This window comes from Scatophagus argus, chromosome 6 (genome assembly GCF_020382885.2).
Source record: "Scatophagus argus isolate fScaArg1 chromosome 6, fScaArg1.pri, whole genome shotgun sequence".
In the NCBI taxonomy this organism is placed as follows: domain Eukaryota; kingdom Metazoa; phylum Chordata; class Actinopteri; family Scatophagidae; genus Scatophagus; species Scatophagus argus.
In genome coordinates, this window is record NC_058498.1 from 14241336 (window position 1) to 14268641 (window position 27306).

At 40.9% G+C, this 27306-nt stretch overlaps 3 protein-coding genes across 5 annotated transcripts in view; 2 read left to right on the plus strand and 1 right to left on the minus strand.

Annotated features, from left to right (window-relative positions):
- Positions 1 to 6028, plus strand: part of agbl4 (AGBL carboxypeptidase 4) — a 366309-nt gene extending 360281 nt beyond the window's left edge. The window contains exons 15-16 of the mRNA XM_046390770.1: positions 5317 to 5410; positions 5589 to 6028. Of these exons, the coding sequence (XP_046246726.1) occupies positions 5317 to 5410; positions 5589 to 5694 (200 nt within the window). The 3' untranslated portion in view covers positions 5695 to 6028. The remainder of the gene's footprint in view (positions 1 to 5316; positions 5411 to 5588) is intronic.
- Positions 6029 to 6151: 123 nt separating this feature from the next.
- On the plus strand, positions 6152 to 20805 carry spata6 (spermatogenesis associated 6). Of its 3 annotated transcripts, XM_046390773.1 has the most exons (12): positions 6152 to 6503; positions 7407 to 7544; positions 8079 to 8127; positions 8256 to 8297; positions 8437 to 8561; positions 10001 to 10081; positions 14041 to 14457; positions 15631 to 15733; positions 16143 to 16186; positions 16602 to 16762; positions 18767 to 18901; positions 19144 to 20805. In XM_046390773.1, exons 1-11 carry the CDS (start codon positions 6420 to 6422, stop codon positions 18879 to 18881), a joined length of 1359 nt encoding a protein of 452 aa, XP_046246729.1. In that variant the 5' UTR covers positions 6152 to 6419; the 3' UTR covers positions 18882 to 18901; positions 19144 to 20805. The 3 variants fall into 3 exon arrangements, with proteins under 3 accessions (XP_046246729.1, XP_046246731.1, XP_046246728.1); XM_046390775.1 differs by having other exon boundaries at positions 6152 to 6507; positions 18767 to 20805; XM_046390772.1 differs by having other exon boundaries at positions 18767 to 20805.
- dnttip2 (deoxynucleotidyltransferase, terminal, interacting protein 2) lies at positions 20730 to 26491 on the minus strand. The gene is made up of 7 exons (XM_046390769.1): positions 26335 to 26491; positions 23433 to 25447; positions 22584 to 22722; positions 22269 to 22364; positions 21969 to 22133; positions 21656 to 21765; positions 20730 to 21171 (listed from the first exon to the last, which is right to left on the minus strand). The coding sequence occupies exons 1-7, from the start codon at positions 26407 to 26409 to the stop codon at positions 21075 to 21077; spliced, it is 2697 nt and encodes an 898-aa protein (XP_046246725.1). The 5' UTR covers positions 26410 to 26491; the 3' UTR covers positions 20730 to 21074.
- Between the last annotated feature and the right edge of the window lie 815 nt (positions 26492 to 27306).

Genomic DNA, 27306 nt, shown 5'->3' on the forward strand with positions numbered 1-27306 from the left:
TTGAACGGCAATGAAACCTTTTGGACTTTTATTTTCCTCCAGGTTTTTCTGTTTTCACAGGCCAGCTGCATTTTGGGATGGACCTTCTGGTTCAGACTCTTGATGTTTAAACTGGAAAGAGGAATGCATCAAGGTTGAGGGAATCTGGGACCTCGTTCAAAACTCAGCTTTACGCTTTGCATTGTGTGTGTTTAGTATGTGTAATTATGTGAGCTTTGGGACCCTACTTACCTGGTAGATATGTGTGCTTTGTTCATATCTTGGGAAGACAGTGTTGTCTGTAACTTTGAAAAATTATTCAAAGACATTCAGGTTGTAATTTCCAAAAAAAACATGTTTATTTCTTTCAGCTGTTTTTCTGTCAGACTACAGATGTGCAGATTTTCAAGTTTTTTTTAAATTTTTGAAACAGTGGTCTTCTTATCAAAGATGATTACTCAGATAATCCATATCCATCATCCTGTGTGTCAGTGTTGGCTTATCCAGTAGGACTGTGTGATGTCGGCCTGGCAAAGCAGCGACACCCAGACGTGCACCTTACCATAACAGTGGGACTCCATGAATACCAGAGCTGCCACTGGAACACAGTATGCATCGGTGATCCTGACACCCAATGGACAGGCTATGAGAAGTATGCAAATGATATAGCTTGGAGGCAAATATGCTTCACTACCACACATCATACACATCAAACCGCACAGCCATGCACAAATGGATAGGTGCTCACACTGCAAGCAAGCGCACACACCGACACACACATTTATCCACACAGTCGATTGCACAAATATTGTTGCTATGCTCAGATAAACAGGTGTCCTCACATGAGCACTCACAAAGAAACACATATACACACCACCAGCTCTGTTGTGGTTGTTGAAAGCTGATGTCCGTGGAGACTCAAGACTGAAGTGTAGAATATCATGCTAGCTAGAAAGAGCAAAATTGTGCTCACAGTGGAAAATTTGCAGTTGAATCACTGACACTTACAATGGTGAATGAAGTTGAAGTGGCAGTTAAAACTGATGGGCTGGAGAAAGTTTTTCAGCAATTTCATTTTAAGTTCAAGCATGAATTGACATCATCTGCTGGAAGTCTCAGCTGAAGTGTAAGCACCAAAAGTAGATGAACTCTCCTGGTAAATTATGAGAGACGAAAGCAGTGGAACTGTCAGTTGACGTGTAAAAGTTGGAAGAGAATTGAAGAGCAAGAGTTTAAAACAATTGAAACAGCTGATGTGTAACCACTCAAAACAGCTGAACTATTAATTGATAAGTAGGACATGAAAGCAGCTGAAGTGTTTTGAAAGGTGTAAAACTGAATCTTTAGCGGCCATGATTGTGCCCATTTGGATTTCATCCCTCCTGTCATTGGACTGTAACATTTCAACAACAACAACAACAGCAAATTATTCAAATAATAACAATTCGAATATAAAAATATTCAGGCATATCCTGTTTTCAGAGCAGCATAGAAGAGTCCCGTTGCTGTTTGTGCACACTGTAAGAAAACAGAAGACTTTGTGACTCTTATTTCAGTTTACTACTCAAGTGGCAGCGCTTGTCTCCTTGGCAGTGACAGTCATTCCTGTCAGGGATTTAAATCAGGCCTTGTTTGTCCCGTTGGGTAGCAGGACGTGAGGTCTTTAAGTCTGAAGAATCGCTACTGGGGACAAAAATGTCCCTTTCTGTATTGCTGTTGTTGACTAGCCTCTTAATTAGCATTGATAATTAGTTCTCAGTGTGTCAGTGTAGTGACAGGACCTGTCAGTGGGTCGTATTGATGGCTTGAATGTCCCCTTGCTTGTCTCCTTGTTAACTCCCATCCGATCTGGACAGCATTCTCCGCATGTCTAGTCCATTTTACCACTGGGGGCCTTGTTGTCTGATCGTCACCTTGTCTGTCTGTCTGCCAGGACCAGGCACGAGGGATATGACGGTGAAAACGGCTAAATGCCGTGCTGACAGTAAACAGCTGCAGTAAACAAGTAATGACGTCCCCATGTCCTTTGTCTCGTGTGGCCTGTATCTCATCACCGCTTTAAGCTGGCGTGCCCTTGAGCCATGACAATGGTCTGTTATTGATTAGACAAGACTGTTAATGTACCGAGATTTTAAAGATCACACCTCTGACACATCAGCGACTGGCAGACAAGATGCTGACAGGTCGCATCCCCTGAAACGTATACCTCTCTGATGGTGGATAAGGATTATAATTATGATAATACTTTTTGAGATCAGTTCAGCTGATGATACATTATTGGTAATATTATCAGTATTAGTCTATGTGTTAATTCAGAAGAAGCTGCCTGGATGTAGACTAAAGCAGCTGAAGTTTTTCTGAATATTTCCACTACCACCCACTTCTGCCATCCAAGCCACAGCCCACTGACTGTTTCCTGGCTCTTGCACACTTCACTTCCTGCTGCAGAAGCAGCCTCATTCCAGACCCTATGGTTTTCCCCGGCAACACGCCAGACAGTAGTCAGGGCATCCTCTGTGTCTCCGACCATTCGGATAAAGTTCTCCTTCAGAAGCTGACCGTCCATCACAAAACCTCCTGTAATAGACGGTGAGTCGTGACAAGCCAAGCTGAGAGGCCATCTGCGCACGGTGGGGTCCGGGAGATATTTTGGTCGCTGAGCGTGCCTGGCCAAAGAGTTCAGGAGTGGCACCGAGCTCGGCTGATGAAAGAGAATGGAGGAAAACACCAAAAACTTTCCTAATGTCAGTAGGAAGATGTCAAGGATACAAGGGGCTTGTGTTTGTGCATGTATGCAGGATACAGAATGTGTGTTTCTGTCCTTGTGAGTGTTATCAATCTTAACAACAGTAATAGATTAATAAATCAAATCCTCTGATTTTTAGCCGTGTACAGACAGTCATGGTTTGCAGAGGAATTAATGACAATGTTATATTAATGACATTTATGATCCCCTTTATTTCCTCTAGTGCCACAGACAGATCAAGGTTTTCTCTTATACTGTGTCACACTAGATCAGTTGCTGTGATAACTGGTACACACAGTCATGTCCACCTCAGGATGCAGTGTGACAATTCTGGTAGTCAATTAAGTTTCAGGACGAAATTTAAATTTGTCCAATATTTTGGCTACATACACACAAAACTAAAGATGTACGCATCTACCAAAGCTGGTCACAAGCTGAACTAAGATGGTAAACATAATTAATGATATAATTACTAAACATCAGCATGTTAGCATCGTCTCTGTGAGATCACAGGCTGATGTTAGAATTTTAGCACAGCTGTGCTGTTGCAGACTCTTAGTCTTATTTAGAGTTATTATACATTAAAATTAGCATAAAAGCAAGATTCAAAAGGACATAACCTTAGTTTGTTCATCCATAGTTTTATCTCAGCCTAATCAGTATCATCAGCTAGTTGTAATGAGACAGACTGTGAGGCCCATCTCCTCACACACACACACACACTCACAGCAAGTCTGGCCTGATGCAGGACTCACAGACAAACAGCCAGATGGGGTGTAAACATAGACTGTGGAGTCATGTGGTGAGTGTTGCCATCAGCCTGCCGAGTGAAGAATGAAGTCCTGTGCTGATTCCTGAATATGCGTAAGAACACACCCTCAAAAGCCAAGGTGACAAACTCACCACAGAGCGGCTGGCTTGCATATTTACTGGTCTAACTTAACAGGTGTACCCTTGTGTTTTTGTTTGTGTGTGTTGCTTGAGGCATGACAAACAACGAAGCCTAAAATGTATGCCCAGACAGCTCGCTCAAACAAAGGATGGATGATCAACAAGGTAACAGCTTTTGGCCATTAGATTTTCACCTTTGTAGAAATCAGAATTTATGTAGTGTAGGTCATTTTTTTATCATTGCAAGAAATTGGAAAATAAAAATAAAAATGACAGAATATCAGTCTTTTAAAAAAGATCTTTCTTCTGTATGCCAGTTGTTTCAATCATGCAGTTGTGACAAATAGGTAGTCCAGCGGATGACAGGCTGTATCTGAGTATCAACAAGGTAATGACAGGGGAAAGTGACAGATTATGTCTCTGTGTTCCTCCATCATGTTCCAGCCTGGTGAAGAATGGAGGTGGCTAAACATCAGTGCTTGAGATAGGAAAAAACTTTTATGTTTTTGTTTATATGTTTGTTTTTGTGTTGAGTTGGTTATGAACAGTATGGAAGTCCTGTATAGATGAAGGATGACAGATACATGTCTTTGAGGGTGAATAGTTAGATTTACAGCTGATATTGATGGTGTTTTTCAGTCCGCTTGCCTCAGTGATTAGATGAAATTTGCTCCTGTTAGCAACATTGTTCTTTTTTATCTACATTTACTATATTCTTACTATCGGATATTGGAAACATTGGCATTCTCTACTTTTTCATTATCTGAACCTGATTGGCATCATTACTTGCTCCGTTAGCCTAATGATCACAGGCTTAGCAACAGCACTCGCAGACGCTCAGCTGTTTTATAAAAGCAGTGAAGTTATTGATATTGTCCCTAATGTGGTGAGGGACAATCAGGCAGGATGATGATATGTGCGCTCACCTGTGAATTTAACTAAGGCCTAGGTGTATAAGTAATTGCTTTTGTGTGATTCATATCAACATCATGCATTTGGCTGATGTGAGTGAAATGTATTTGACTCAGCCTCACTTAATTCAGAATGTGATGTGTGTTGTACCTCGAGGATTTACACTTCTAATTTCTTTCGATAGTATCAAGTTATTTGCTTTGTCTCACTGAGAGTTGGTCTTGATAGAGGGTTTGCAGTTTTTTTCCAGGCTACTTTTATATTAAATGTATCTACGTAGATATTCTGTGGTTTGAATGTGTTATGCAAATATACATCGCAGATAATCAAAATTATTTCTGTGTTACATCTTCTTTAATTTTTCACCGTCCCACTTAGCCTTATCTAAGACACAGATTAACATAAAATTAGAGTCATGTTTCTGGTCATCTGATCTAATGTAAGTCCAACTACTTTCCTCTCTTGTAGTTCTGTTTTTGGTATCTACCAAATCTTGATGGAAATATCTGGCTGTTTAGCTGCTAAATGTGTTAACCAGCTCATGGAATTCCAAACTTCTTTCTGCTGTTTGGTGGACAGGTAGTATTCAAAGGGTTCATCAGCTGAATGCTGAAAGATGCTAAAATGATCTGTTAGTGTAGAGACACTATAGAGTCTGGTGATAATGCTGGCTCTGTGTCTGCCCAAAGTGGCCACCATCCAGTTTGGGAACCACTAATCTAAATGTTCTTAGCAGTGTTTCCTGAGTCTCATCCAAAGAAACTTTAGCTTTAACTCCATGTCCTCAGACATGAAACTGGGCAGGAATGTGGCCCGAACCTTCCTGGATTACTACAAACTCAACAACCTCATCAAGGACAACATAACAACTCACATTCAAAGGTAAAGCAATGTGGAATCATGAATAAATAAATGTGTGAAATTATATCACTTGCACAAATATGATGTTCATTTTGCCTGATGTTCAGTACTCAAGCACATGTATGTATTTTTGTTTTGCTCCTTCCTAAACTATATCATACCATTTCAGTCACTCAGATCAATATGTTGTTATCTCCAGCTGTGACGTGAAGTCCCACACAAGCGATGGTGACGGAAAGGGCCTTGGTTTTGGCAGAGACACAGAAGACAGTGAGAGAGAGAAGAGCCAAGGTGTAAGGCACTAGACAGACGGACGCAGAATGAACGTATAAAAAACCGAGCACCATAGCAGGAGGATCCTTCATGCTTCATTGCCTTTAGAAGCTCCAGATCTTCCAGGCTATAAAGACTTATTTTCACAGATTTGTGACGGTGGAATGACTGGTACTTGCAGGACTAAAATCAGAACAAGTTCCCTCCTGGGTTATTTGACTATAATCTGTAAAATGTGTGTAAAATGTGAGTTATTCAAGGCCAAGGATAGACAGACCGGTTATGCATTTCATTTGAGGCCTTCATTCATCAGCTCCTTTTTGTGTGTATATGGTTGTAAATAAATGCATGCTTCCCCTCTGTTACTGACGCAAGATTCTTGTGGATGGTGTTGTAATCTCTGTTGGTATTAAAAGTAGTCATTAAACACTCTCGTAGCAATAGTGACAGTGTTAATGACTGCTTTTATATGAGAATCCTCAGCTTTGTTGTAGCATTGTTCAACTGTAGTCATGTATGTTTTAGTTCAATTTATGGTGTTGACTAAGAATGCACTGTTGTATTACTTACCTGCATATTTTGGAGCACTCTGACAACATTTTTGCACAAAATCAAGTGTTTATGATCATGGCGGATGTCGCAATGATGGTGAGCTCAAACAGCCTTTGATTTGCCAATCTTGGTCACATGACTGTACATCCGCTCCGTGACTGTTGCTGTTTGGCAGCTATGACAACGAGCTTTGAAAGTTGTATGAATGGCTTCACCGAGGAAGAAGCTTTTCCCCTCTAAAGTGCATCAAAAGTCTCTGAAATGTACCGTATACTTGGACGTTCAGAGAGTAAGTACGTCGAAATCTTGCTCCCTTGCTAACGTTATAAAATGCAGAAATTGACCTGTTTATTGTATCTTAGGCAACGCTCGTTAGCTAGGAAGCTTAACTTTACATCCTCTTCCCTTTACAGACCCTTTCCTGCGTTAGCCCAGCTAGCTCAGCTCTGCCTGAGGTCACTTAACATGACGCTGTCTTGAGTTATGCTAATAAATTATGCTAATAAGAGGGTTTATAATGGTTAGTTGCTCCTAAATCCTCCTTGACGTTAGGAATATTAGAGCAGGTTGTAACGAATGACCGAAATAACGTTGAAGCTAACTTATTTTTCCTGTATGTTTCACTTTAATCCTTCTCTAGCTAAACTTTAACACGTGATGCTTAAGGCATAACAAACATTTAGAAAGACACATTAGCTAGCTATGTTAGCTAAAAATGTTTTCCCGGCCTTATGGTTGGCATTTTTGTTTTTATTTAATGGGACGCGTATTTTAAGTTTGGTGTAGCGTTAGTTTAATATTGGACTTCAGTAGTTTACAGACATTCAACTGAGATATTTTCTTTAGCCAGTTTCTATATTTCTTGCTTACTTTAGTAACTATCTAATTGAGATGCCCTTGAACACTCGGTGTATTGTTACTTAAAAGTCTGTAAAGCACAGTTAAATTAAATCACAGCCACCTTGAGCTTACTGATGTAAACGTTGTTTGTTTTTTTTTTTAATTTAAATCACGAGCATCATTATCCTGAAAGGTCCCACTGATGTTGATACTTTTGCACCTTTTGCTGGACATTTCTGTGAAAGGAAATGTTATGTTATCTTTTGTCACAAGAAATCTGCCTTTGAAGGACAAAAACAACAACATGCCTGGCCTGTGATTGTAGTTACCTAATTGCACTGTTGGTGTGCAGGTCACATGTCCAGGATTGCTCCTCTCTAAAACGAATGCTGTCTACCTCAGTGTGTGTATCATGGGACAGTACAGGAAGACTCCCTGTTTGCCACCTGCATTCCCTTTACTCTTCCATCACAACATGGTTTTTGTCAAGGTGAGAATAATAGTGTATTGCAGGAATTCAAGTTGCCTCCATTACTTGGGCTCAAGATGTAGAAATACCACACAGTATGTTTGTCTGTTTTTTTTCTTTTTTTTTAAATGTACTGAGAACGATGGTGGGTGGACTAGTATCATGCTTTTCTAATATCCAAAAGTGATGCATAACACGCCTGCATGTCACATCCCAGACCTCCTGTTGTCCCCTGATAATAGCTATCCATTTCACTTTTGTCTACAAAAGACAGATGGTCAAGAAATCACCATCCAAGCAGTTGTGTTCTTTCTGTATCTGTTTCTATTTGAATCTCCATGACTTTTCTTCTTGCATACTGTCTACACTGCAGGCTGTTCCTAGCTTCTAAGGATTTAAAGCAGCAGCTCTCCCATTTGAACATTACTGCCCCAGTTCCTGATAAAACAGGCCTTCTTTCCCCTGGGGACAATAGCAGAGTCAGATACTGGGCTGTCTGTCTCATCTTGTTATATGTATTGATTTGCTTTGTCTGTACTCTGTCTGTTTTACCAGACTTTCCCCGGTGTTGCTGACCCTGCTGATGTAGCTGACCTCCTCCAAGGTAAACAGCCGTCTGGGATTTGCTTCCTCATCTTTTAGTCCTGAAACTTCTGCCATGCAAGCTTATAGGCTATTAGCTGTGATACTGATCATTAGCTCAGAGTTTATTTGTGCTTTCCTTCCTCTTAGCTGACACAACATCTTTTGAGCTGATTCAGTTGGTGCCTCCAGGTATGCTTTCTGATGATGCCATATGGGCATGTTAAGTCCCCACTGTATCTAGTCATTACACTGCAAAAACATGATCTCTAACTTGGATTGTGCGTATGTGTGTGTTCGTGTTTATTGCTTGTCTGTGTATGGTTTTCAGAGGGTGAGATCCTAGCCACGATGGAGGAAAATAGCAGAGATTTCCTGTACCCTGGTCCCAGACTGAGCTCCAGAAAACTAGCTGAAGAAAGAGAGATACTGATGAAGAGATCGTGCTCATTTCCTGTAGCATGTTTTTCATTGTTTTCCTTCTATTTAGGTGCAAGGATTTAAAGCAGCAACTCATCAGTTTTCTTAGAATTACACTGAAAGATACTCTAAAATCAACTTAGGTTTAAAAAGTTATTTGCTGAACAATGTGATACATTTATCAATTCTATCAAGTCGAAAAGTCACTTACATGTATGTTCAGAGAGAGAACAGCCAACAGATGAAACTATAAGAAATTAACAATAATTCTGCAGCCAGACAGACAAGCCATTCTCCTGTTGGTTGACACTGAATAGTTCTATCAGTAAAGACTCATGAAAAGGGACCACAGACAAAATCAAGGCCAGATTTATTTTTCTTGTTTGCAGCCATGATAAATACAAGAAGCAAATTTAAGTGTTCCTGTCCATTTTTAATCCCATCAAAAGTTCAAATCAAATGTAAATAATAAACTAAAACCACTCAGTTCTTGACTATACTGCTTCAGCTAACATATAATTCAGTCATGATTCATTCATGATATTGTATACAGTCAGACAGAGACCAGGTGTGCTTGCCCCTGTTTCTGTACTGATTACATTTAATTGTATTTTCAAATTGTAATAAATTTGAAAAATAGCTTTTTTTTTTCATTTTAGTTCAAAATTTTACTTTTAGCAGCTTAAATTTGAGTCCAGGATTAACATGTATAAAAAGTGCCTGAGCTGCTGCACACCGTTAAATTCATTAAAGGAGGGTTGTCAGTTGACGAGTTTTGATCTTCACATGTCACAGCAACCCCACATTGTGCTCACCATGCGATCCGGCACCAGTATTACACATGTCATTCATAGACTGGGGGAGGTTTTTCCTTTCCTTAAGTAAGTCTCCTAATCTCTGTGACTCGTGTGTCGACACATGACAAGGCAGGTACGCCACCAAGATATCCGATTCAAAAGGACTGTCTTGTCTTAGAAAAAATGAAGTAATTTCTTCAGAAAAGATAGCATTTTCTTCTGATAGAGCTGTCAGTTGTCTTTGCTATACAGACAGAAAACTAAACAGAGAACTTCTTCTCTTTACTTTTGCTTTTTCCTCCTTCTCTTCTTATATCATCACATTCTCTGTCTACCTCCTCCCTCTTTCATTCCTTCATCTCACTGTGGCTGCCCCTTGTCCACAGAGGCACTAACTGGCATATTGAAATGTCTTTAAACACCATTCCCCTCACCGTTGCTTTTATGTGTTTGTGTTTGAGGCCTACATAGCAATTTAGATGTCTCTCTCCAAATGCCATATTATTTAAACATCACTGGAGCCTTTTCCCTTTCTACAGTTTGTTTTTCTCAAGCCAGGCATAGATTGAACATTTGTGGTTGTAAATTGGTGTTCCAAGCAGTGCTGTTATCTGTCCTTTTGTCTTCATCTCCCTGTTAAAGGTGTTGTGTTTGTTCCTGTTGTCCCCCACCCTCTAGGGAATCTCCCCCAAAGTGGAGTTCAGCACGACATCAATCATAGAAGAGAGTGATGGGAGAGACAGTTTGCCTGCTTCACCTGTAAGTGTTTTATTACATCTCATAGATCTGTGTATAAACACACACTGTCCTTTGTCTTTGGTTTATCTGCGTTATATCTGTTGTTGGTCTGTGATGCACTTTAAAAGAAGCCTGCTCTTGTATACATACATTTTGTTGTCTTTTGGAGCAGCTTTGCAAATGATCAGTTCCATCAAAGTGTTACTCATGTGCTACTTGAATTAGCAATGTGTTTATCAGCCTGTGTGGTGTTCAGAATGTCAGCTGAACAGATCACAGTTACAAACACAGCGCTGTGTAAATTTACTGTGGAAGTGATGACCAAAGCTAGACCAGTGAACACTTCATCTCTAAAACTCTAATGACTGGTATCGCTCACCATCAAATGTCTGTTTCCACCATACATACCCACCTTCTATTGTTGCCATGGCTACTGCATCCATTTATCTGTCCATACTGGCAGTGTTTCAAGGGTATCTGTTTTCTCCTTGTGAATGTAATTACTGGGAGACAGATCTGCGATGCTGATTGCAAGGCTTCTCACATCTCTGACAAACTGGGAGTTTACTCAGTTTTTGTCACAGAACCAGTCAGTTTGTCTTTTTTTTTTTAACGTTAACATTTACATTTTAAATGGTAACTGTGCTCAGCAGCATAAAACCTTCAATTTTTGAGCAAAAAGTGACAGATTCCTTTCTCTCTGTCTCCCTTTGTCTCTTCTTTTCCTTGAATAAGTGCTTCCACATATTGTTTTGTGACATGTTGCTATGCACTGAAACAGTACATTGATTAATTAATGAGTCAGTTGATGCAATAAATAAATATGGCAAATTAATATCTTTTCCATTTTCAAGACAGCATTCTCTGGTTAAAGCCTCCCAGTTGTGAGGATTTCCAATATTTCTTTGTTTTTGACAGTTGACTAAAAATATCTGTTCGCCAATATCACCTTAGATTGTGGAGAGCATTTTTTTATTATATAAATCAATATATCGAAAAAATAACTGGAAGATTGATTGATAATGAACATAATGGTTAGCTGCAGCCCTGCATTGTGGTCTTGGGTGAACCTGCATACGTGTGAGGTGTGTGCAAAGGTAATCTCAGCAGATGGTTTCTCGGGGTGTGTAGAATAATGCTCCAATTCTAGACTGAAAAGAAAGGATAGTGAGAATGAAAATCTTTCACAAACAACCCTGTTTGTGACATATGATCCATCAAACAGCGGTTGGCATGTTGTGCCAAAAACACTACCATGCATTTCCCAGGTGCAGTAACCTAAGCTAAGCTATTTGTTTAAATGGGATGTCATTGACAGCGAAAGCAGATTGTCAGAGTGTTCTCCTGGCGCCTCAGGGGGATGTCTGGATCAGAGCACTGCTGTGGCTGTCAGACAGTAGAATTTCTCCATTTTCTCTATCCTAATGGCTGCTCAGCATAGACATTTCCCTGACTGCCTGCCCACCCAGCTGACAAACCTTGTCCTGTTTTAATAGAGATTTAGAGTGATACCAACTTCCACTAAACCTCTAAAACTGTAGTGATGAATACACATTTTGATTTTTAGCAATATTTAAATCATTCTTTGTACATTTTCCATGGTGCTCTTATCATTTGTTATAATTCTCAATGACATACAGTTGTAATCCCCAAAGTCATTTGTAGCCATGCTTGGTTAGAGGGGCACAGTGCTGGTCAGCCTATCTCTTAGCCCACCTCTTTGGTCCAGAAATATCTCGATTACCAATGGATAGATTGCCATTACGTTTTGCACAGTTATTCAGATCTAATGTTCAGAGCAGGTCTGACAAGTAGATAAATGAAGTCAATAGATGAACAAATCGAACAATAAAATATAGCAAAATCAATGGATAACATAAAGTAAAAATAAAGAAAACAGAGTAAATGGAGAGGGGCAACAATGAACAAAAGCAATGATTTTCAATGGTGGATGTGCTTTTCAGAAAAATGAGACAATATCACAATATAACCAGTGAATAATAATATACTGCAATATTAGGTGACATCAGTATGCCAATGAAGTATGGCAGGTGGATGTACTACAGGTTAAGTGTGTGTGTGTGTGTGTAAAGTCACTGGTTCAGGACCTGAATGGCCTGAGGGAAGAAAGTCCTCCTCATCCTCTGTGTCTTGGTCTTCAGGCAGTGATAATGCCTTCCAGAGAGGAGAGTCTGTTGGTGGGGTGATTGAGGTCTCAAATGATCCTCTCAGGCCTCGTCCTGCACCTTCAGGTGTAAATGTCTTGCGGGGCTGAGAGTTTACATCAGTTGGTGTGTTCTGCCGACCACACCACCTCTGCAGGGCCAGATCGTTCCTCTCCTAAACCAGGCGGTGATACTGCCTGTCGGGATGTTCTCTATGGTGCAGGTACAGAAAGTCTGAACCGCCTTGAGGGGCAGCCTTTAGATGTCTTAGGTGGTAGAGACACTGACAGACTTTCCTCATTAACGTGTTAATGTAAGAGGACCTTAATAAGTCTGGTGATACAAACGCTGGAGTATGTGAAGCTGTTGGCCTTCTCCACCAGGCCCTGTTAATCCTGAGGGGATGTTATTTCCTCTCCTGCTTCTTCCCAAAGTCCAGCTATCAGCCCCTTGGTCTTGTTGGCATTCACAGAGAGGTTCTTCACCTTTCATCAGTAATCCCTAATCCATTCCAGGCATCTTAACATCTACTCATATGGATTGTTACAGTATCTGGTACAGTCATACATAGTGCCCAGACAATTTAACTCAACAACATTGATTGTTCTCTGACTTTTCCTCTGGTGCTACCATGAGATTGACATTTGTGTTTTTTTCTGAAATGTAACTATCAGAGTGATTGCCATGACATTTGTCACATGCATTGATGTCCCCTTTTGTAATTTTTTTTTTTTTTTTTTTTTGTCCAGTACTTTGGTCATCATCAGGTGTTAGTTCTAATGTAAAACGTGCTAAAAATGCCAAAAAACCCATTTTGATCATGGAGCGATCATGAGGATTCCACCTGCTTCTGCTTAGAGTCTTTATTGTTGAGTGCGTGTTAGCATCATGGATGTGGTTAGCATGCTGTAGTGAATATTTAGCTCAAAGAACAGTGGTGCAGGCGCATGCACGACCATAAACTCTTAGTCTTGTTATTGTTTATCCACATCCCAAGCTTTACATTTTACACTCTTTGCATTACAATAACAACAGTGAAAATAGTAGTTAGTCACATTAAACAAGCCTCCACAACTTAGTGAAATAAAAACTGATAGAAAATAGACAGAGGAGCTGAAAGACATTGGGAATAGTCTTAGATGTGTGGGTGGGAGAGCGTACTTCACTAAATTCCATTAAATCAGACCATTCTCAAATAGCAGCCTCTACGAGGATTTATTCATCATGTAGTTTCTCTTAAAAGTAGTTTTCATGTTGTGTGATTTCCCTTATTACCATTCAGATTGTCTTTGTTTTGCAGCCAGGTAATGCCTCTTTATCATATTAGACTGGAGACGGCCATCAAATGCAATTAACATTTTATCTTAACGTATTTATCCCCGGTTGGCATTACCCGCAGGAAGTGGGATATTGCATTGGAGAATGATGTTAGTGGCCATTAGAGTTATTGAAGTAATTCTGCAGAGGTTGTCTCCATGGCAGTGCTCACTGCGAGAGCTGTTGTTGTAACACTTAAGCTGAATGATTTAGCTAATGGTTTAATGGTTTTGTCCAGGGAGAGCAAGTCTGTGTTGAGAGTGAGAGCAGCTGCCTTAATGGCTAAAATGGCTGACGCTTGTGTAAAGGAACAACATTGTGGTCTGCGGAGAAATCTTAACGGCTGAGACAAATGCTATGCGTCACTTCAAAACTGAGACCTGTGGGGGTGACTTGACATGTTTGAACAACATACCAACACTCTCTCTCTCTCTGTGTGTGTCTTTGTCTTGCTCTTTCTCCCTCCCTGCCTCTCATATTCTGTCCCTCTGTCCCCAGACTTCCTGTCTTTCTTCGGTGAGGCAGTCTTCAAAAAAGTCCCCTCCGCTCGGCAGGAGTTTTTCCAAAATAGACAATGCCGACTGTGTCTCTTCGAAAGGTGAGAAGGAAAAGCTGAATGATGAGGCAATAATTACAACCTCTGTTCCGTCCTCAACATCCAGATGCTCCCCTTCTTCATGCGCATCTGCCCGTAGTCCCCAAAAAAACAAGAAGGAAAGAAAACACACACCTTCCAGAGTTTCCATAGACTTTGGTTACCAGCAGCCCACAGTTTCCTCAAGGACCCGAGCCTTATCCCCTTACACCCACCGCAAGATGTGCCAGCTTTCAGAAGACGCCCAGCAGAGGCTCAGCCATCTCCAGCTAGGGCCTCACCACTTCAGGAGGGAGACTGAGAGCCAGCTGCCCTTTTTGGTTGGTAACATTAGATATTTTCCTCCAAACTGAAGGCAGCTGACAAAAACATGATGTGTTGGTTTGTTTAATGCCAATAATACACGTGTTCAGTGGCAGGGGTTAAAATTAATGGGATTCTGAATTGATGTAGTTCAAACCTCAGTGGGAGCTTCCCAAAATTTAACATAATCTAGTGGGCAGATTAAGTGGAGGGCATAATAAAAGAGCAGTGTTAATCTTTTTACCTGAGCCGCTAATGGATTTTGACGTCACGAAAATGTTTCACCATGTGCGCATGAAATATGGCCTATTATCCTCACTGAGGGGCCCGAGTGTGCTTTAATAGCACACACCCTGGATTTAGGCTGGTATACAGTTATTTATTAAGGCATTAATTACAACCATATCACTGCGAGATTTGCATATAAAAGGGAGTGATTTTCTGATCACACAGCCTTGGGGAATATTCAGTTGATGGACAAGAATAGCACAGCCTCTAGTTCTGTGCTCCTCCCTTCTGCTGCTCCCCATTGTAATTCCTGCTTCTTCATTTACATCAAATCTAATCCTGAGGTATGAATATCAAAATTCACCAGCACGCTGTTATTAAAAGAAATGATTAGCTACAGAGTTGTTTGTTTTTGTCACACACTTGAATGGAATTTACTAGAGTACAACAGGCGTTTTATTAAAGAGAGGAGCATGTTTTTCCCACTCTGGTTTTCCTGGGGGAATCTTCTGTCGACAATTAACCCTAGTAATTGAGAGTCAAGCTGCAATTAACAAATAGATACCTAATGAAGTAGCTTAGCCCCATGGTGAATGCATTATCAGTCCATGTTTCAGAGCCTCAACTCCCTGTTTATGTAGAGAGAAGCATATTCCTACAGAGGACATAACCTGTATTCTTTTAGAAAGGTGGTTTTTCTGTAAAAGTCTTGTTTTTCTTTTTTTGTGAATTATTGTGATGAAATAATTTGATTAATGTGTCACTGTCAGGATACTGTACAAAAGTTAAGAAAAAAGCTGCCATAATAACCTCACTGTGCATGTGTTTCACTGTAGCTGAAATAACAGCCCTGAATGTCTGAATGTCATCAGGCAAAAGGTCTTTAAAAAATCATCTTAAAAACTACATCATTGTCACGTTTTTGACTGACTGCAGACTGTTTTTCTGTTGTTTTATGCCAGGTATCTGTTTGCAGTAATGTCTCTGGGATGGGAACTCTTTCCTCCTCTGCTCAGAGTGATAGTACACATGGACGCTCTGTCAGCTTCACAGCTGATCACCCAGGTAGACCTTCACGCTCACATGCGAAAACTCAAACGTGTACTGTTCCACACCAAAGCCCATGCTGTACTTCCTGAAGAAATTGCTGTTTGAAATTAGTCTGATATATCAAGAATGGTTGTGTGGTCTTGTGCAAATGTGTCCATTTTCTTTTTTTTTTTTTTTTCTTCTTTCCTGTCTTTGTATACATTGGTAACTTGGTGAATTATTTCAAGATGAATAATGGACTCTTTTTATATTTTTGAATGGTTGAGCTTGTTTGATTTTTATCAGTAATGACTGACAAGTTTAATAGCAGAGCAAAGCTACACCAAGTATGCACAAATAGGGAATCAACTTTATTTCTTATTTAAGGGAAATATTGTAAGTATTGGTTTCTGTTTTCATGAAACTCTTTACTTTGTCATTGTAGATTCTTCTTCTCTCTTGGGGAGTTATAGACCGAGAACAGCCAGAGTAAGTCTAATTATGAGCAGTTTAAAACCAGCAAACACAAACATGTATTTAAGCGTTCCGATATTGATTAGGTTGCTTTGTACCTGGTACACAGTGAGTATTGTCAAGTGATTCTAATGTACCCTCTTCATTAAAACTATTTATCTCATCCTGCCCACCTACATTAAAGTCTTCCTTCATATTGTTAACAACTTGAAATAAAAAAGTAATTAAATATTAATGATTTTTAATATCCATAATCGCTATAAAACTACAGCACACAAGTGACTTTTACACTGCACTTTGTTCTTATGCTGACTGAGAATTTTATTTGAAAAATTATATATATAAAAAGGAAACCCTCCAACTCAACTATAAAGTGCATTCATCAGATTAAATTGTGACTCAAGCCCTGTTGCCCTGTGACCTCCTTCAGGTGAAGTCAGGCTCTGTGAGGGTCCAGTCATCTCCAGAGAGACAGTCCAGGCCTGAAGCCCAAACCCAAAGCCCTGTGAGAGGTGCTGCGCTAGCTCAGTCCACCCTGACTGTGTCACACTCCACAAGTCCTCTGAGTCTCAGCCATTCACTCAGAAAAAGGTAAAAATCAACTGATGTTATGTTATAACAAATGGTAGGAAGCAGTAGGAATTACATGCTAGCACGCATGCTTTTAACTTTGTGTTGTGGTAAAGTGTACCTTCACACATACATGAGTAAAACACAATCCCAGAACCTGCTGACTGTCTTCATGCTCACACCTAGACAGGAGAAAACCAAATCCTCTTTTTTGTGGTGTTTGCCCTGAATATACAGATCCATCTGTCTGAATCATTATTCTTTGCTCAACTGATCTTAAAAGCAAAAGAGGCACCTGTGTGAGTTTCCAATTACAGTATACGGCAAATATATGACAATCCCATGGGATGTTAGCCATACGCTGCCGCTGCATTGTGTGTGTGAGCTCATACACATCCAGCCTTTAATTTTGATCATACTCGACAGGCAGGATGAATTCCCCTCCACCTCTTAAATTACAGAAGCTGATGTCTTGTCATGTTTGTTCATTACTGAGAGAGGAGGCTGAGAGAAGGGAAAACAAAGAGGAAAATGGTATTGATTTGTGTTTCAGCTTGAGCCTGATGCATTTGACCCGATGCACGCCTTAATACATTCAGAGAGACCTTGTCATCGATCATGGCAGCTGCGAGTTAAACACACCAATGGGACTGATGTTCCGTTTTGTTTGTTTGTTTGTTTGTTTCGGCTCTCCTTCCTCCTTCCATTCTGCTCAGTCCATAAGTAAACATAAAAATCAATAGACAATCTTAAACTGCAAAGTAAATTGTAGGAAATGAATGATACTTTTCTCTCAATTGAAAACGCGACAGGAGTTGCAGGGTGGGAGATTAGAGCGGCCTTTGTAGATTCTGTCCGACAGGGACAGGGGCACGTCTTACCACCAGCCTTTGATCTATAAAGAAAATGACAGATGCCAATGGCAACGTTTGCTCCCTGAGCTCCAAAGTCTCAGTCTATTCATGTCTCTGGATGATTTGTCCTTGATGACTTTTTTTTTGAAGCAGGTAGGTAGTTTATCTGATTACAGATGAATAGCTTCCATTCCCACACTGCGAGAGCCAGGCCAAGACACCAGCCACTCAGTCAGAGAGTCATCACTCCCTCCGCTCGTAACAAATAGACGTGGATGAGAGGCAATACTGGAATTTATTACTGTTCACTTCTATCTGTCTGTCAGCGCGAGCTCCTATTTCATAACTGCCCGTGGCCACTAACTTGCAGACGTATTTATATTGCACTGATGAAGCACATTTATTCCTCCATAATAAATTCACGGTCGGTTTTGTCAGTTGTAGAATTACTTTTGAGCTTAAGTTTGACTGTCATTTATTTCAGAGTATTTTTAACTTCTGTTGTTGAACACAGTACACCTAAAGTGTGGGTCAGGTCAGCGTGCTGATAGTTACAGCTCGGCATAAACTCTCGTGTCTTCTGTTATGCTACAGCACAGACTAGTGGACCCAAAGAATACCTGTCAGGACAGCTAGAAAAAGCAAGCAAAAAATGCTAAAAACACTCCCTGGTTCCAGCTTCTCCAGTGTGCTTTTTTGTGTTTTACATCTCTGTATATTAATGTCTTTGTTCCCTGGAGTGTTGATTTCATTCATTACAACTAAGTAACATTTTGTAGGCTAAACCTGTTTGTCTTCTGAGCCGAACAAAGCTTGTCTACATGCAACCCTTCATCACTAATTGTGACCAATTAGTTAGTTTGTTTGAATAGTCATGAAGAAATGAAATTATCAATGAAAAAAAAATCAAAGAGGCAAATTTGAGGAAATGAACATAACTTTGTTAAGCTGAAATATGTTTTCCTCTCGTATTGCCTCGTACTATCCCCTGACACTTATCTTTTGATGCCTTCCTGGGGTCCCAATGCTCAGATTGGGAACCACTGGATAAATCAGTAATGGAAGCATTTTTAGTTGCAGCCCTAAGATATCACAGTATTTTGTCCTATAAATCCAACTTGATGTGGTTATATGAGACTCAAACGCATTTTCTTGGTGTTTGTTTCCTCAGACTCCAGACAAGCCAGCCCAGTCCATCCTACTCGGAGCAGATCCACAGCCGAGTCCAGAGGATTCTGCAGACACACAAAACCACCTGGGATCCTCAAGTGTCCTTTGACCTTTAACTTACTGATCTCTCCACAAGGTGACAAAACCACTGAGGTTTAAATACAAAGACTATTCACTGTTAAACCAGTCACTCTAATAATGCACACTTAAAGCAGATATTAACTTTAATCTGCCTTATGTCTGTAGAAATGGATGAACACACACACATTAATGTACCTTAACCTCAGGATTTTATCATTCAGTGAGTCAAACCATCTCAAACGCTTGTATCTTCATTTATCCCCCTTTGATGTTCATCTAAATTTCCAACTATCGCAGGCGCCCGCTGAGCCGTGTTTGTCGTCGTCACTCCTCAAAACAGCGAGGAAATTTGCAGGGGTTGCGTTCAAAAGCATAGCAGCACGGATTCCCTCCCACCCATCAGCTGGGCTGGTGTCTTAAAACACCCCGATGGTGAAACCAAACAGAGACGTTGTCTAATTTCCGCAAAGCCGTGTGTGAAATTGGCTCGGGTATAAAGAAGCAACAGTTTGTGTGTGTGTGTGTGGGAAGGAGACATGGTGGATGTAAGCTGCAGCTGTTAAGGGCTCATCTCTCACAACACAAAGGAGAGACAAGAAGGTAGCCAAGAGCCACCGTTGGGAGCCAGCAGCTACGAGAGATTTAAGAGAGAGGGGGAACAAAAGTAATCCTGAATGAAAGAGCAGGAGACACAAAGAAATTTAGCCTGAATATAAATTAAGACGTTCAGATCCATAGTGCCACACTGAAATGTCTTAAACATTCAGAGTGTATGCAGTGTTGTACGTATGTGCTCATCAGAGATCATCTGCTCGTCATAGTGAACACATTGTCTGTGATTTCATTCAACCATAGAAGCTGAATTACCGCTTTTATCATGGCTAAAAAAACAAACAAAAAAGAAATCCAGCTGTGTTGTGCGCTCCCGTCACAGCTTTACTTATAAAAGGATTAATTTATTTAATTCTGAGTTATATTAAATATGGACTAGAGCAGTATTATGCCCCTTTGCCTCAGTCAGGGTGCAGTTTACATCCATGTCTGTCCAGACTCTTATAAAGTGACTAATAGAGAGCTGCAGAATCATCAAAAATGAGAGAACAGGTGAAAGATCACTTCTTTAATGCGGTTGCTCCTAACTTAATGTGTGAACCCATCTATTCCATTTTAAATGACTGTATTACTTTTATGTAGAGTTTGTCTTTTAAATGTTAATATTAGCAGTAGGGATCATCAAACACTGGCATGATTGTGAGTATTTCTCAACAGTATTTCATGTTTTATTCTGGTTCTCACTTGGTTCTGTGCTTTTCTTTTTCATGAGGTCATCTTTTTTCAGAGTAATCAAAAACAGTAATTTAAAGGCCCTCTCCAGTCAAAAATGTCTTTTTCTTCTTGTTTCTTCTGTTGAGTGTTTGAGCTTCACTGTGTAAAATAACGTATGTGCAGTTTGACACTAGGAGTCCGATTTCACCGTCACCTCCTGAAAGTATAAGGTTTGTGTGATGTGGAAACGCATACTGAAATATGCCTTTCAGTGAAGGAAGAGACATCTTGTGTCCAGCAGCTAACTGGTGAAATGAAAAATAAGTACATATTAACATATTCAGAAATTTTAAATGAGGGAGAAGGACTAGATGTCATTTTAAAGATAACCGAAAAAACAGACACAAGTTATTTACCTTAGAATATTTTATATAAACCGCTTTGTAGGGGCTCTTCAAAGTTTTTAATGACGGCTAAATGTATTTGATACGCTGTTACCCCCAGCGTAATGAAAAAATGATCACCTGACACTTGATTCTGTTTGAATAATGACAGTGACATTTGATCCCACAGGACGTGCGGTGAGTTCAGTTCAGAAGAACCCGTACAAACACTTGTGCCAGTCAAAACAGTAGTGTTTTAATGTTGACTGTTATTACTGTACAGCAAAATAAACACCTATTTAGTTAAAAAGTAATGTTTGTTTCAATTGTAAATATAAGCATGTACACAAGTTTTCTGGTCACTGTAAAAAGTAATGACTGATTTCAATACCACACATACCGCATCAACTTGTTTCATGTTTTGTTTTTTTACAGCTTCTTCATGTAAAGACGTAAATCCAATCCATCTTTACAGATGGCAATGAATTGAATTGAATGAGCATTATTCTCCCGAAATATGATTCATGGTGCTGAAGAAGCGGAGCAGCAGAGTCAGTGTTCATCACATCAAGTTCAGATTTACTTCTTACGGAGTTTATTCTTCTTCTTGTTCCTCCTGCCAGCTCCTTGTGCTGCTTTCTCCGCCACAATCTGCTGGAACTTCTTTTTGTTGTTGCTGGTAAGAGAAGAGGAAAGTACATCTTATATTTTTTCCCCAAAGTCCACACTCCATTACATACAGATTTACACTGGCCTTTGACTGAAATGTATCACACCAGTAATGGAATACACCTGCACAGGGCCAGAGCGTGTTTCATGTTCGTTCTTATACAGCACAACATTACACAGTATTTCCTTAAATAAATAATATTCAAGGGGTCTTCCAAATAGAGATGAGCGATATCAATGTGATCATATTTTGCTGCCAGTGTTACACACTCAGTCATGAAGCCGTTTTTGTCTTCTTCATACTCAAAGAAAGGTATCTGCAGAAAATGAAAATGTTGAATCCTTCCCTGCCTTTATAAAAGCAACGTATGCTGGTGATGATATTGTTATCTGTGGGAGTGGAGTTTCCTTAGTGGATACTGAAACCATGCTAGTGATGTGATATAATAAAGCCACATCCAGTGACTGTATTTGTTTTTATTTCAACTTACTGCCTGAAGTCGGCATCAGCCAGCAGCTCCTCCACCATGGTTCTCTTCCTGTCCTTCTTGGGAATGCGGGAATGATAGAAGTCGACTGGGTTGTCCACTACTTTGCCAACCTGTATCACATTCACATATTATTGAGTACATGTTTTGATGATGAAAATTACAGTTCCTGCAAGTATTACTTATTAAGAGTGAAATTCAGTTGCTCATCCAAACTACAAAACCCCAGCAGGAAACTTGAGAAGTTTCTCAAGAAAACAAATACAAACATTGCCGTGTTAATAAGTAGAAGGTGACTCGTGTTTTTTTTACTTACCTGAAAATATTTGGGGAATCCATCTCTGTCGTTCTTCTTGTAGAACCTCTTGGGATCCAGGGAGCCTCTCATCTTCAGGACTTGGAGGTCTCCTTTCAGTTCCTGGGTGATCTCAGGGGCTTTCATATTAAACCAACCATCTCCTGTTGATTTCTCCCGCTCCACCTGGGACAAACAGCGAATTGAAATGTAAAAGGCATCGCAGAAGCACCTGACGAGCATGAAATTAAAATAAAACTGGTGTGTCGTAGGTAGATAGTCGCATACACGTATACCAAAGCAATACTTGGTGAAACCTACTCTGCGTTTTAACTTTAAGGCCTGTTTGGATTCACTGTATGGCGGCACTGCGTCCTTCTTTTCAAAGTCTGGTCCAATTACACTCTTCTTCATCACCTGAGGACAACAACAAAAGAAAGACTGCAACACTGCAAAGCACCACGCACTATCAACACCCGACTACTCAGAGATAAAAGGTGAAAGTCAAAAAGAATCGACGAGAAACCATGAATAACACCATCTTGGATTCACTTGTCCTTGCATAACTATAAAATTCATTATTCATTCTGCATCACAGTTCACTTTTCAAAAGGGAAAAATCAATCGTTTATTTACCTCATCTTGGATCTTCTTTTCCTTTAGTTTTTGCAGTGAACTGGAGACAGGTTTTGATTTGCTGCCATCAAAATTGATATATAAACCCCCGAGCTCCTTCACTCTGATGCCTGGGTCAATACGGCTGGACATCTCTTTCCTGAAACAAATTGCCAAAGAGAAAATTTCTCAGAAGGAGTAGTCATGTCTCATTTTTCATCTCTACACATGGCTATGATGATAATATATAATAATGAGTGTGGATGCCGTGTTTATATGTTATCATTTCTTAAAGTGTTGTTTAATAAATCATCTATTTATTTGTTAAAAAAAAAAAAAATAATAAACAAAACAAGACCAACACTAACAATACAATAAATTGGCTTTGTTCTGTCTGTGTAATCACAGCTGGATTTAACTTCTTTCCCTGTGCTAAAGAGCTTCATTGTCACGACTAGAAACACATAAACTAGCTACACTGTTGTGGCTGACATGTTTCTGCATTATGATGATCATAGGCACTGTGGTTTATTTGGACTAAATCTCATATATGTCATCCTGCTGCTGGAAATACTCACTGCAGGTGGGTGGATGTTGGTTGGACTCACGTTTCTAGCCTTTATGCTAAGCTAAGCCGTTGAGAGTTGTATACATCTTCTCATCGAACTCCTGACAAGGAAGTAAGATGGTGCTTCTTCCAAAATGTCCAACTATTTCTCTAATGAGCTTTGTTGAGTTTTGCTGCGGTTATCCTTTAAAAAGTCAACTATATCAACAAAAACTTTTCCATTTAGACTTCTGCTGATGTGTACTATATGTGTACTCCTGAGTGAACGAACCAGTCTGAGGCTGCCATGTAATCATACTTACAACTGAGCATTTCTACTGTAGAAGAGGAGGTTGGTATCTTCGTCATCATCATCCCCTTCCTCATCCACAAACTCATCTTGCTCCTCCTGCCCAGCTCTCTCCTCTGTGGCTTTTTCCTTCTCCATGTAGTAATGTTCGTCGGCCTCTTGTCCAGGCCGCGTGTCAATCATAAACAGTCCATCTACTGATGTACCTGCTGCATCAGACTTACTGGAAGGTCCTCCTTGCTCCTCTGCCATGTACCCTAAATCCTCCTCTTCCTCCTCTTCAGAAACTTCCCTCTCCTCATCTTCATCTTCATCCTCACTGCTCTGCAGCAGGCTGATCACTTTTGTATTCTGGACAATGATGTCTTTAGGTTGCTGTTCAGGGACAGAATCCACTGTGATGCTGTGCTGCCGGCTGGACGTTACCTGAACAGACTCATCTTGGACCTCACTGGAGTCAACCACCTGCTGAGTATCACTGTTCAATGTGCTGATTTCCATTTTCTCCTCCTCACTAGGCCGGGTATCCACAACAGCACCCTCATCTCCCTGTGATGGATGGGCGTCGACACCGAGTACTTCCATGGCTTCCCTCTCTTCAGTCTTCTCTGTGGTTTCATTAGTGCTCTGGCATAACGCTACTGTAACTGACTGGCGTGGTTTTAACGGTTCTGATGATGGGACTGTTTTCTGCATCACCTCCATCTTTGAGGTGTACCCATCCTTATTTTCAGCACACAGCTCCGCCTGCTGGTGGCTAACCGTCACTGCAGGTTTACCAACAGCTTCTTTGGCACAGCCAGGGATGCCTGATGATGTGTCTTCCACTGACATGACAGATACTCCCTTTCCCCCTCTTACTGTATCTCTCTGATCTGATGTGAGATCAGTACTGTTCACACCATCTTTCTCTTTTTCTTCCAGTGTTTTGCTCTCATTTTCCTCCAACAGCGTGCAGTCTAAGTCCTCAGCGATCATTGTACTCTCTAACCTCGAATCATTTAATGAGGTGTCCTCCTCGGCTGGCTCAACAGCTTTTTCTACAACAATACTAAGATGCTTGACTGAGCGCCTGGAGGCTGGAGGGCCACGACTGCTGTTCCCTGAGCCCGTCCCTCTGCTTCGTGTGGAGCGGGGGCTGCCCACCGGGGAATGTACGTCAGTCAGCTCAGAGTCCGAGTCCACAGCTTTGGCCTTTCCCTTTCTACGATACGTCGAGGGCCCAGACTCAAACCCTTCAGAGTCACAAGACTGGGGCTCGCTCACATCCGCAGTAGCTGTAGACCTCCCTCTTGCTGCCCGGGTCCTTCGACCTGCTGGGACAGGGGAGAGAGAGCTTTCCGAAGCTTCGTCTAAGTGGATGGGGATGGGACCTGTTTGCCTTCGGGATCTCGCAGCCCTGCGGCTGGTGGACTTAGAAAGGCCGGCTCCTGAGGCACTGGACATGTAGCTGTCAGTGTCTGAGATCTCCGAGTCCTCAGTTTGTTGTTTGGCAGACGTTCTGGTGCGAGCAGATTTTCTCTGACTTCTGGTGACCCTCTGGGATTCAGACACCACAGAGCTGCAGGACTCAGCCTCCAGCACCAAGTCAACTTTGACGTCTCCTCCATCAACATGAGGAGGAATCTTCTTCCTCCGTGTACTTCTTGTACTCTGGCCAGCCCTGGATGCAGATACTGCAGAAGAGCATGATTCCACCTCAGATATCTCCTCATCTTCCTGACTCACTACGCGGGGCTGTCTCCTCCTCCCCCTGGTGCGTGTTATCGGAAGTTCCATGTCGGACACCGCAGAGCATAAGGACTCCACATCTGATATGTCTGCTTCATGGGTGGAGCCCACAGGTGTGGAGGGCTGCTCTGGACTGTGGAGTCTGGATGCTCTGGTACATCTTTTCACCGAGTTGGGTGGAGATGCCTGAAGTTCTCCATCGCTTTTTTCAAGCTGGCTGCAAGTCTCCACCAGGCCATGCTGGGTATCTGCTTGTTTAGCAGTACTCCTAGTTCTTCGACCAGTAGAGGGAGTGGCCTGTGTGGCAGTAAAAAGATAGAATTAATAATACACATGGTTTTGTAGCAAATTCCCATTCAAAGCCCAGAAACCAACAAACTTTCTCAACTTCATTATTTCTACAGAAAAACTTAATATTAAGTTTTAAAATAGTTCACAAATACATAGCTTCTACATTCTTTAAAAGAGCCAAATGAATTCCTTTTTTTATTCCAATAAAAGGATGATTTCAGTTGTATATTTCTACACATTTGGTGCTCTCATGAGTATGGGAATGACTTGAAATAAAATACTGTCACTGCTGTAAAAGCAAAGTATCACTTGGTGCAAAGGTGTGACTCACTGCGCCATGGCAGAGGACTAACCTGTATCTTGGTTCTCAATATGATCAATTCGTTGTTGTTGTTCTTACAAAGCATTTGTTAGGATGAATAAGAAAAAAATATAGAATACCGATATTGACTCATAACCTGAGACAAAGTCGAGTAGGGCCGATATGAGGACAGTCAGAGGGGATTAAATAGTGTTTTCAACGTTTAGGATTTAGCTGCTGGAGTCTGAGGTGTCTCAGTGTCTTTAAAAATCCAAGTTAATTAAATGTAATTCAGCTACTAAAAGCTGGCTTGAAGTTGGCCGGCGCGCACGCTGAACTTCATTTCAACAAGACTGCCGTGAACTGTTCGTTCAGCGCTGTGTGTATGTTTAATCTGTCTGCCCGTATAGCCATTTCTCCACGCGTGTCACAGCATCGAAACGTTTACAAACTGTGAAGAGACCGACGGTGTCCACGTGAAGGATTTAACAGCTGCACGCGCCGGCCAACAGACACGTCACGGGCTCCATTCACCTCCGAATAAACTCGGGGCATATGCGAATGTAATGCGTCGTCTGTCGTTCATACGTACCTGGACATCAGAGGACTGGACTGGGTTTGTTTTACTTGGAGAGTACACGCGTACTCCTCTCCTGGTGGCCACCATCTTGCATGCTGAGTGGCTCCTGTCGCTTCCGGTGTGAAGGCTACACTCGACTAATCGATAGACGGAAATGAGAAACAGGCCGAGTAGACGATCGCAGAGCCCAACTTCAAGTCGAGAGTTAGTATCAGTCAAAAGACAATCAAAGCAGAGAAAAAATTAAAAGTGGAGAAAAGTAAACAAACCAAAAAATAAAGAGATTAGAGGAGTACAGAGCAGAGACATAAAGAGAAGCAAAAAGAAGAGAGTAAAAGGTGAGACTAAAATATTACATTCAGGCACAGCTTGTGGCTTGTGATCGGAGGGTCGCTGGTTCGATTCCCCCACCAGACAGGAAGGACAAAAAAACCCCAATTTGCTCCCCAGGTTCCTGTTGGTTGTAGCCCTGTGTGTTTCACTGCATGTGCTTTACTGTGTGTTCAACCAAGGATGAGTTAAATACAGAGGAAAAAGTTCAGTGTGTGTATGTAAAAATATATATATATAAATATATATATACTGCCAATAAAGCTGATTCTTAAAGATGAAGAGTCCTGAGAGGAGAAGAAATTAAAAAGGAAAGAGAGACAGTAAGAAAAAAACAGGGCTGAGAAAAGACAAGATGTGAGGAAACAGTGAAGGAAAGCTGCATGTAGCCACACTCATAATTATCTGTCAATGTAAAGACTGAAACCAGACTGTTTCTAATATCACAGCTGATTGAGGTGAAGCTGATTTTCAACATTTTAATGCATCGTGTTTTAGAGTCATCATCAAATGCTTTCTATCCCTTTTACACCAGATGTTGCCTTTCCAGTCTAACCGGAAAGGGAAAATCCTGCAACCGTGACATGGTTCAACAAAGCTGGCGCTGCTCATCAGTTGATGTAAAAGATAAACAGTAGCACATACAAGAGTCAA

Bases quoted from the DNA above. Each gene is read 5' to 3' on its own strand.
- spata6 (XM_046390772.1), top strand. From the start codon at position 6,420: ATGGCTTCACCGAGGAAGAAGCTTTTCCCCTCTAAAGTGCATCAAAAG. The intron at 8,298-8,436 runs GTATGCTTTCTG...TATGGTTTTCAG, and splicing joins GATTCAGTTGGTGCCTCCAG to AGGGTGAGATCCTAGCCACG. The intron at 15,734-16,142 runs GTAGACCTTCAC...TTGTCATTGTAG, and splicing joins CTTCACAGCTGATCACCCAG to ATTCTTCTTCTCTCTTGGGG.
- dnttip2 (XM_046390769.1), bottom strand. From the start codon at position 26,409: ATGGTGGCCACCAGGAGAGGAGTACGCGTGTACTCTCCAAGTAAAACA. The intron at 22,134-22,268 runs GTAGGTTTCACC...TGTTTGTCCCAG, and splicing joins CCTTAAAGTTAAAACGCAGA to GTGGAGCGGGAGAAATCAAC. The intron at 21,172-21,655 runs GTAAGTTGAAAT...TTCTCTTACCAG, and splicing joins GCTGATGCCGACTTCAGGCA to CAACAACAAAAAGAAGTTCC.